Here is a 10126-nt window from a genome sequence, read left to right on the forward strand (position 1 = left end):
AAATATTTGTTTTCTGTTTTTGTGTTTTTTAAATAAAGACACGTGAACAAACGGATAAAAATAAATAAATAAATAAACCAACGGTGGTTTTTGTCATCGACGCGAAGGTTCTTAGCATGAGGAAAGAAGAAGGGGCGACTGGGTTGGTCTGAAAGCTGGTAAGCCAAGCGGGTCCATTTGCCGAAGCCACCACTAGCAGACAAGCTAGCCATCTTCATAGAGCATGGCAAAATGAATTTTCTAAAAGATTTAATCGAACGGCTGAGAATGATAGCAGGTCTGTGCAGCCTTATCTGCTCTGACTTGACTCTGAAGAGAGAGAGAGAGAGAGAGAGAGAGAGAGGGGAAAGCAAGAGAAAGTATAAAATCGCTGAGCTAGAGACTGGGACCAGTTCGCCATTATTGCAATTCACCGGCACCTTCCAACACTTTCTCTCTCCTTCTCTTTTCTGTAGTTATAAGAGCAGTCAAAGCTGAGCTCTTAGTTGAAGCTTTGTCAACTTGTTCTCCTTTAGGAAAGCTCTCTCTGAGCTTCTCAGCCACCCGAATATTACTCAAACCCAAAACCCACTTCTCTCTCACACAGCGTGTAAAAATCGTCCTCGGCTTCGCTGAAAAGGAGGTGGGTTTTTGAATAATTTATGTTTTTTCTGTTCATGGTTTTTTTTTTTTTCTATGACGAATTGAAGTTGCAGTTAAAGCAATCGATTGGAGACGCTTTTTTTTTTTTTTTTCTTGATGAGACTCGTACCTTTGTAAAGCTTGCGTTTTCACATTCGCACCCAGATCTGCCTGGTTCTACTGTTGAAAGTTTGGTTCTTTCCAAGCTCTGTGCAGCTGAGTGTCTAAATTTTTGTGATCTATAGGAAGGAAAATCAAAAGCGTAGTTGGCTTTCATGGGGATTTGCTTGAGTGCCCGAATTAAAGCTGAGAGCCCTTGTAACACAGGTACTCAGATTTTTCATTTCTTTTTTAAATGACCCGTATTTATTTCATTTTGTAGATGTAGCTGTCGAGTTTAAACTGATCGTTCAGAAAATTTCTGTGTTTTGTTTTTGATATAATATATGGGTTTACCCCTGAATTTAATATTATGCTATAAATTTGTTCAAAATTATTATTTAAAAAACTATTGGAGAACAAGGGGAGAGGGATAAGGTTCTGGTTAGGTGAGTTGGATTTGTCCTGTATTTGGGAATTCTGTTTCACTAGGAATTGTTCATTTGTTTGACAATTTTCTTGTTCCTCTTCCAGGGTAGGTGTAGTTTGTTTGAGAAAATTAGCCTCATTTGTATTGTATGTTTACAAGTATCCTGCGAATCTGGATATCCTCGACACGTTAGTGGCTGTTCTCTTTTCACTTTGCTTTGCTTGGTTGCTAATAATCCGACCGCAAAGAAAGGGAAATGAGAATTTACTTTTTGGGGTTTTTTAATATCCCCTTTCTTAGATTTCTTGGCAACCAAACAAGTACAACAAAAAGGTGCTTGCTGTGCATGTCTAGCAGTTATATTTTGCTATTCTACTATAGTTTTGTATTGAGCAATGATAAAGAGGTTATCAAAGGTGGTGAAATTATAGTGAAGTTTTTGTGAGGTTGTAAGTTTCGGGACTTTTATCATTTTTTTTCTTTCCCTAATATAAACCTAGAAATTAGGGAAATGAGTTCGGTAAAACATGGAAAATTATCATGTAATATGCCGTGACAATTAATTCATGTAGAGATTATGCATTTACTTGTGCAGGGGCAAATTCGAAATATGTTAGCACAGATGGAAACGATTTTAGCAGTTCGAGTAGCAAGGTCTCGTCATTTTCAGCGCCTCTGACTCCTCGGAGTGAGGGTGAGATCTTGCAGTCCACCAATGTGAAGAGCTTTAGTTTTGCTGAACTCAAAATGGCCACCAGGAATTTCCGTCCTGATAGTGTGTTAGGAGAAGGTGGTTTCGGCTCCGTTTTTAAGGGGTGGATTGATGAGCATACATTTGCTGCTGCCAAGCCTGGGACTGGCATGGTTATAGCTGTTAAAAGGCTTAATCAAGAAAGTTTTCAAGGTCACAGGGAGTGGTTGGTGAGTGAGTTTTACCTTCCTTATAATTCTCTGCACAAATAGAGAAGTGGCTCATTGTCATTACTAATTTTTAAATGGACAACCCCTCAAACTTCTAGATCAGATAGAGTTGGGCTTCATAAGAATTCATGTGTGGGTATGTTGGAATCCAGATAAACTTGATTTGTCCCCACTGCCTTTAGATGTCCACAAGTGGTCTTATAGGATGCAACTTGCATGCTTGCCATGCCGACCAGGGAATTTTTCTTTCTGTATTTTGTTTTATAGTTGTGGTTCACAACACGCATAATTTGAAGTGCACAGATTTACTTGTGATATCTCTGATCCTACAGGCAGAAGTTAATTATCTGGGACAGCTTTATCATCCTCATCTTGTGAAATTGATTGGCTATTGCTTAGAGGATGAACATCGACTGCTGGTGTATGAGTTCATGCCTCGAGGCAGCTTGGAAAATCATTTATTCAGGAGTGAGTTCTTCTATAACATCTCTCCATGCAATTGAATTAAATAGGTCTGATTATGTTATGTAATTGACAAAATTAATAATTTTGGCTGCACCAGGGGGTTCATATTTCCAACCTCTTTCTTGGAACCTCCGTCTGAAGGTTGCCCTTGGTGCTGCAAAGGGGCTTGCCTTTCTTCATAGTGCTGAAACAAAAGTGATATATCGGGACTTCAAGACTTCTAATATTCTGCTTGATTCGGTATGTGGTCCGTGAAGTAGGTCTTCTTTACTTCTATGATACGGTCTCTTGTGATGGATTCATTTTGCCTTTTTGCTAGCTCTTTTAGAAACTTATTTTCTGATGTGGTCACAGAGCTACAATGCAAAGCTCTCTGATTTTGGGTTGGCCAAGGATGGGCCGACAGGCGATAAAAGTCATGTCTCTACCAGGGTTATGGGGACCTATGGATATGCTGCTCCAGAGTATCTAGCTACAGGTATTATTCATAAGCACTTTTTTCAGGTTCTCAATCTATACAACTAGCATTGTGTGTAGACCATTCTAGGCAAGCACTTGAATTATGATTCCTCTAATTATCATCGAGTTTATTTATTCTCTTTCTGATAATAGCTACACTTTGCCAACGGTAGGTCATCTTACTACCAGAAGTGATGTCTATAGTTTTGGGGTTGTCCTACTAGAAATGTTGTCTGGTCGGAGAGCAGTTGATAAGAATCGACCATCTGGAGAGCACAATCTGGTAGAATGGGCTAAACCCAACCTTGCAAACAAACGTAAGATCTTCCGAATCCTAGACAACCGTCTTGAAGGCCAATATACAATGGATGTAGCCTATAAGGCTGCGACACTTTCATTGCGATGCCTATCCATGGAAGCCAAGTTCAGGCCGACGATGGATGAAGTTGTAACAGCATTGGAGCAGCTCCAGGAATCAAGGGATACTGAAGGCGTTCAGAAAACTTTGAGCAACGGACCCAGGACTCGAAGACGAAGTGCAGATGATGCTCACCCGGAAAGGAAACCTGCTGCTTACCCCCGGCCCTCTGCTTCCCCTCTATATGCTTGAAAACTCAATAGCAGAACTTGAGAAAAGCTGCTTCTTTGTTCTGCTAATAACTGTACAGATCATATTTCGGCTAGCGTATTCGAAAGATCAATCTCTTGACAATTTCCTGGTGAGCTTTTAACAGAGGAATGCCACAGTGATATATATATGCCTTACAGATATATGTTTGTAACAATTTGGAAACAGCTTGGAAAATAGGGATGCAAGTGCAATTGTATGATGACTACAGGTAGCTGTCCTTTTTCTTTCAGCCTGGGGTGGTATATCTTCCTTTTGTTTTACTATTAGATGGGTCTGTCTGTCTCTCATTTACATGTATCAGTTTGTTGTAATGTCTCTATATCTGTTTTTTCCAAAGAAGGAAAAGAGACGAAATCCAGCCATTGATATGATTGTTTCTCTGTGATTATGAAGTTGTTATTCTTTTCTGAGCAACAAAAGAGAAATAAGTAAATGTAAAGTTGGTGTGGATTGATGATGTTCACCGTGGGTGTCATAAAGGTCTGACCAGGAGCTGAACTTGAGGGAGGCACACGTGGATTCATGAGCAATGCCCCTTTAGACTTTAGAGATTTTGACTTTGTGTGAAGCTGAAACGTGATAAAAAAATAAGATAGTGGACACTTTCAATCTGTCTCCTTCTATGGTTCTGCAGCACCAATTAAATTGTTTCCTTGTAGGATAGCTATTTGGAGAAAATTTGTACGGGACTCAATTATGTGAGTGGATGATTTAACTGTCAAAATTTATTTACGATTTTATAGATAAGAGAAAATGAATTATTTGGGATTTTTTTTTAGAAAAATTGTGATAGCATAAAATTTACTCTTTCAAATCACATGTAATGATGTGTTTTTTCTTAAACGCTCAGTTTTAAAGTCTAAATTGTGCTTTTAAAAGTCAAAACGCGATTTTGTAAAACACTTAGTTGCGTTTTTAAAAATTATGTTTTTAAATCGCACATTTTTAAATATAACAATTTAGACACTTGTGATTTATGTTAATATTATATATATATATTTTTTTTTCTTTATAACTGTACTTTAAACTTTTGAATTAATAAGCGATTTGAGAAGTCTTTTTAAACTTTAAAACTTCTCAATTTAGACTCTTGAACTTTCAATTATAACCAATTTGAACATTTGTTAGATTTGAACGTTAAAAGTGAGACAATGATGTTTATATTCCGGACTTTTTTTATAAAATTTTTAATTTACCCTTAATTTCAAATTAAAAAATAAATCAATAAATAAAATTTTTTGTTTTTAAAAAAAAATCAAGGATATTTTGTTCTTCTTAGGAGTAAATTAGGGAAGTTAACGGCTAAATCTGACAGAAGGGTTCAAATTGACTGCAATTGAAAATTGGTAAATTGAGAGGTTTTAAAGTTTAGGAAGTACTTTTCAAATCGTGTGGTAATTCAGGGTCTAAAGTGAAGTTATTTTTTTTTGGAAAACTCTGAAAATATTACTCACGGTTAATCAGATCGTCTTTATTAAGCTTAAATAAAAGTATGGTCGTAAAAATGAGAAAAAGTACAAACTACCCTTCTCGTAAGTTTGGTCGAGCAAACAAAGAATCACATTTTCTAGAGTCCTCCCAAGAAATAACAATAGCTTTACTTCGACTTTGGGCCCATGCTTGGGCTTTAGAGCTCACTCATTTTCTAGAGTCCACCACATCCAAATACACCATACCACATAATAGAATGAACATGTCATACCACCACATCCTAGTTCTTCCATCCCCTGCTCCAGCTGCTGGTTTGGCTCTAGGTGACACAAATTTATTGTACTGTTTTTGAGAATCGAATTATATTCTTCACTCCGGGTGAATGGCTGTCGTTTTAGATTTTGAGATGGTAGACCACCTGCCCACAGCCTCATCCCGAAGGGTGTGGTCGGCCACCCCTTCACTTAAAGGGGTGGTCCAACAACCCCAATTACTTTGTTTTTGCTTTTTTCTTCATTTATTGGTAATACTAAGTAATAACTCATATCCAATGTGAATTCATTGAAGGGAGCTCAATTCAAATCATTTGGTTCTGGCTTTTGAACCAAATTAATAAAAATCACCATTTATTGTAAGAATAATTAGTGTTTTCACTTTTCAATAAGAGAGAAACACTCAGAAACCACCAGATCCGGAAGACTAGTACCAAGCTTGCATTTATTCAAGACCCAAATGCATGGCTAATTATTACGATCTTATAAGTAGTACCACACCTCCCACGTCCAGCTTGGATGATGCAATTGCACAATATTGTAGGACTAAATTCTCGGCCGTGGCGGTGGAACCAGATTAGTGGTGTTGGCGTAAGTATCCGATCACTTGCTCCCACCGTCATTACAACTATTAATACATGTTACAATAATAAGTTACTATACATATGAAGACACGATTCTAGCTCAAAAACCTAAGTTAATAGGCTTGGACCTATCATGGTATATTAACTACTCTCTTTCTTTATACTTTATTAATGTAAGACACAAACTTTACAAGTGCATTCACAAGACCACTCCTATAATTTTATTAAAAAACTTTGGCATTTCTATCGACGAGAGGATTTTGCAGACCATGCATGTTGTACAAATGGAAAATCTGGCAAAGAAACACAATCACAAAGGGAATAGGAAGAATATAGATAGCCATCATATTCATTATTGCTAACTCTAAACAATTATGATAGAATGTACTTGAAGCTTGGAATAAGATCCATCTCAAAATGAAAAGGAACCATTTTATGGTCAAGATTTTGTTTTGTTGTATTAATAGTGTAAATGGTGCCAAATTATTTAAATTTTTTTAATGATTTGGCCATATATACACTATGTAACAACAAATTCATTATTAGATTTGTGAAATCTAATTTTGACCATAAAATTATTCCTCTCCATTTCAAGGGATACTTGAAAGCAGCCTCATAAATGCAGCTTCATTGCAAGCAATATTTTTTTACACTCCAAAATACAAAGCTTGGAGAGAAAGTGTATGTTTCCAGGAATCACATGTATATATCTACATCCCAGAAAAGTTGGATGGGGTGAAGCTGATAGCTTAATCACCAAGTTCTCACCAGTCCAGGTGTCCAATTTCTCCAATCTAACTTGCCAAATGATTTGTTTCTCAAGCTGACCATTTCTCTAATATCAAAAACCTTCTTTCGATTAATGTTCCCCTGCTTGGTGGGCTCAGGCTCAGCCTCCCCTGAGATTTCTTCCATCACTTCTTCGGTTTCATTGACAGGCTGAGGGGCATCTTCATCCTGATGAGTTGACGTCTCAGCAATGATGTTTCCCAATATCTCAACCACCTCACTCATTTTAGGCCGGCATTTCGGCTGCTTCATTAGACACTTGTTTGCCAGGGATGCAAGTTTCTGAGCCGATTTAATGCAATACTGCCCTTCAAGTCGAGGATCTACAATAAGGTGAAATTTCTTCGAGTCTGATACATAGGGTCTCACCCATTCCAACAGTTTCTGCTCACTTCGGGGTAGGTTTCTTTCCACCGCTCGCCTCCCTGTGATAAGTTCATAGAGAACCACCCCGAAGCTCCAAACATCACTCTTAGCAGTAAGCCTGCCGGTCTGAACATACTCTGGAGCAGCGTAACCTACTGTCCCTACAACCTTTGTATTGAAAAAATACGAAGTAAGATACATGTTCCACATATCAGGCAAGAGTTAAAGCTCATCATTCAAGTCAAAGACATTCGAATTAACAGTATATCTTGAGTAAAATAGTGGCAGTCAGCAAATCCCCACACGCTCCAAACTTTATCATAACCACCTTAATTTATAGAAGTTCTGAGAATATGAAAAAGATAATCCATTGAATTTGCACCCAACAACTTACTGCTGTTGAAACATGGCTGAGTCCTTCAGCAGGTCCCTGTCTAGCCAGTCCAAAATCCGAGAGCTTTGCATTGAAGTCCTCGTCAAGCAGAATATTTGACGTTTTGAAATCTCGAAATATTAGCTGCATCAATTAGATACAGATCAAAATCATATTTAACCCTCATGAAGTTGAGAAATGTAATCTAGTTCCCACAAAATCAGGCTGCAGCCTATGCAAAAACCCGTAGAAGATATATTTGCAGGTATCTTCCACCCCTTCATTTCTATGAAAAAAGAACGCATATTGAAGCAGGAAATTGTGGTAGAAAGAAATTGCAACAAAAAAATGCAGACAATTTGGTTAATCCAAGATTTTTACTCCATTTATTGATCCTTGTTGAAGAATAAAGGTGCTTTCATGCAATCACTCCAAACATAAAAAGCAATTTATGGGCACAAGTGAAAGAGGTACAAGAAAAAACCAAGAACCCTTGTTTGTTGACACTTTTAAACCATGACTGCAATGTTGTGAAGCATACAAGAATAGTGTACCTGAAAATCCATTTCCTCGTGAAGGTATGCTAAACCACGGGCTGCATCCTGCCCAATTTTTAGTCTGGTCATCCATGGGAGAGGCGAAGGTACTCGAGCCAATAGATGGTCCTCCAAGCTTTTATTACGCATAAGCTCATAGACCAGAAGTCGCTGCATCCCTCTTTCATCATCTTCTGCACAATATCCCACTAACTTGACAAGATTTGGGTGCTTGACCACTCCCAAAAAGTTCACCTCATTAATCCATTCTTTATGCCCCTGAACACTAGAACGTAAAAGATGAAAGTCACATAAGATGTCGTTAGAGGATAAAGCATAACTTAAATCAAGCGTCCAAAAGCTCAACCTTGAAACATAGATAATAGAGGTACTACTACATACTACACTCACATGTCATCTTATTCTATTAAGCACCCAATATGATGGAGTGCAATATGTAGCATTACTCTAGATTTAATCATCCTTGCAAAAAGAGTAATGCTATAAACCCTACTTTTAACCCATTTTGTCGATGTGAGTCATGTGACACCACCAATCAATCCTTAGATTTTTTTTTTTTTTTTTAATTATTTTTTTATATATAAAACAAGGGCTTATCCAAAGCCTAAATCGCAGTCACATCAGTAAAGTGGAATAAAAGTGTGGTTTCTAACATTTCTATTTGTCTAAAAAAAAAAAAAAAAATCCTTCTTAATTATATAATGATTTCCATTAGCAAGCAGCACCTACCCAAATCCAATAAACCTAGACCATGGGTATTGAGACAATGGCTTCTACTCAAAAAATCAAACCAATCACACTGTTTCTTCAACGTGACAAAGTGCTATAATCATACGCTCACACAAGGCGGATCATATCTTTACCCAATAAGAACCAAATTCTTGAATTTAGCATTGTGGGGCGCACACATCCAAAAAGTCATGGCCCATGAGCGAACACAGTAACAAGCATATCAGAGTGGGTGCGGCCAACCCCACCTAGCGATGAATTATGAAGCATTGTTGACTAATATTCTCATTTACCCAAAACACGCACAAGATTTCCGAAAACTAAATTACTCACAATATTAACGAAAGCAATCACATACATTCATACACCGTGTTGAAAAAGGAACAAAGGGCATGCCTGGAAACCGTGACGATTCAACTGCTTGATAGCAACCTCCATTTTCGACTCAGGACCCTCACAAACCCTAACGACGCCTCTGTAGACGCAGCCGAACCCTCCCTCCCCGATCAGCAACCCCCGGCTGAACCCTCTGCTAGCGGATTTGAGCTCGGAGAAGGTGAACACGCGCAGATCGTTGGCGCGTCGCCGGGTCAGGAACTCGAAGAACCCTGCCGGGTCCGACAAGTCCCTGGCGTCCGAGACGTCGACGGCCGTGCTCGCCGTGGACGCCACGCTCAGCGAGCGCGTCCAGGACACCTTGGACGCCGCCCTAGAAACGACGCCGTCCTCGTCGTCCCGCCTCTCCCCGTTGTTGAAGTGGAAGCACTTCATTGCTTGAACTGTCGGACTTTCCGAACCGCAGAGATCAGAGAGATTAGTTTATAAAGCATTGGTATTGAAGGAGTCAAAGGAGAGGGGGCTGGTGAGTGGTGAGGCAGCGAATAGATTCAAGGTTGTGGAATTAATATTTGAAAATTAGGCGGCTTCTTGTAGCCACCCAGCAACGGAGAAAGAGTCTTATAGTTTTTCTTCTTTTCTTTTCTTTTCTTTTCGTTTTTTAATTATTTATTTTTGGGTTTTCAGTTTATCGTGTTGCGGGTTGTTTTTGGGAGTGGAAAGCCCAATAAGGCCCATTTGTCGTGTTGCAGGGGAGAGGGGATCACGAGGGAAGTGCAGAGTGTGGCTTTGCCAGACTGTAGGGAGTGGGTGGGAGTACGTGTAAAGGTTGCAGAAAAGACACAGTTTTAAGGGCCCACGGCCACGGGTAGTTGAAGGGTTTATGTGGGATTTTCTTTTTTTTGGTACAAAAATAATTACTGAATACTTTTATGACCCGTTTTATATATTTTTTTTTAAAAAAAAAAACGTTTATTTCTATCATTTTTTTAACACAAATTTTGTGTAATTTTAATAAATTCAACGGAAAAGCCAAAATAAAGAGTACGGAAGAACAAATTAT

The 10126-nt window shown here is 38.6% G+C and overlaps 2 protein-coding genes across 2 annotated transcripts; one reads left to right on the top strand and one right to left on the bottom strand.

Annotated features, from left to right (window-relative positions):
- Window positions 1-356: 356 nt before the first annotated feature.
- On the top strand, window positions 357-4033 carry LOC132163413 (probable serine/threonine-protein kinase PBL10). The gene is made up of 7 exons (XM_059573695.1): window positions 357-622; window positions 867-948; window positions 1746-2071; window positions 2404-2539; window positions 2634-2776; window positions 2891-3014; window positions 3169-4033. Exons 2-7 carry the CDS (start codon window positions 897-899, stop codon window positions 3603-3605), a joined length of 1218 nt encoding a protein of 405 aa, XP_059429678.1. The 5' UTR covers window positions 357-622; window positions 867-896; the 3' UTR covers window positions 3606-4033.
- A 2202-nt stretch (window positions 4034-6235) lies between these two features.
- On the bottom strand, window positions 6236-9692 carry LOC132163412 (serine/threonine-protein kinase PCRK1). The gene is made up of 4 exons (XM_059573694.1): window positions 9124-9692; window positions 7996-8256; window positions 7463-7585; window positions 6236-7236 (listed from the first exon to the last, which is right to left on the bottom strand). Exons 1-4 carry the CDS (start codon window positions 9496-9498, stop codon window positions 6667-6669), a joined length of 1329 nt encoding a protein of 442 aa, XP_059429677.1. The 5' UTR covers window positions 9499-9692; the 3' UTR covers window positions 6236-6666.
- Window positions 9693-10126: the final 434 nt, after the last annotated feature.

This window comes from Corylus avellana, chromosome ca10 (assembly GCF_901000735.1).
Source record: "Corylus avellana chromosome ca10, CavTom2PMs-1.0".
Taxonomy (NCBI): Eukaryota; Viridiplantae; Streptophyta; class Magnoliopsida; order Fagales; family Betulaceae; genus Corylus; species Corylus avellana.

Excerpts from the sequence above, each read along its gene's own strand:
- LOC132163413 (XM_059573695.1), top strand. The coding sequence starts at position 897 with ATGGGGATTTGCTTGAGTGCCCGAATTAAAGCTGAGAGCCCTTGTAAC. Across the intron at positions 2,072-2,403 it reads AAGGTCACAGGGAGTGGTTG|GCAGAAGTTAATTATCTGGG; the intron begins GTGAGTGAGTTT and ends CTGATCCTACAG. Across the intron at positions 2,540-2,633 it reads GGAAAATCATTTATTCAGGA|GGGGTTCATATTTCCAACCT; the intron begins GTGAGTTCTTCT and ends TGGCTGCACCAG.
- LOC132163412 (XM_059573694.1), bottom strand. The coding sequence starts at position 9,498 with ATGAAGTGCTTCCACTTCAACAACGGGGAGAGGCGGGACGACGAGGAC. Across the intron at positions 7,586-7,995 it reads ACGAGGAAATGGATTTTCAG|CTAATATTTCGAGATTTCAA; the intron begins GTACACTATTCT and ends TAATTGATGCAG. Across the intron at positions 7,237-7,462 it reads TCAGCCATGTTTCAACAGCA|GTTGTAGGGACAGTAGGTTA; the intron begins GTAAGTTGTTGG and ends TTCAATACAAAG.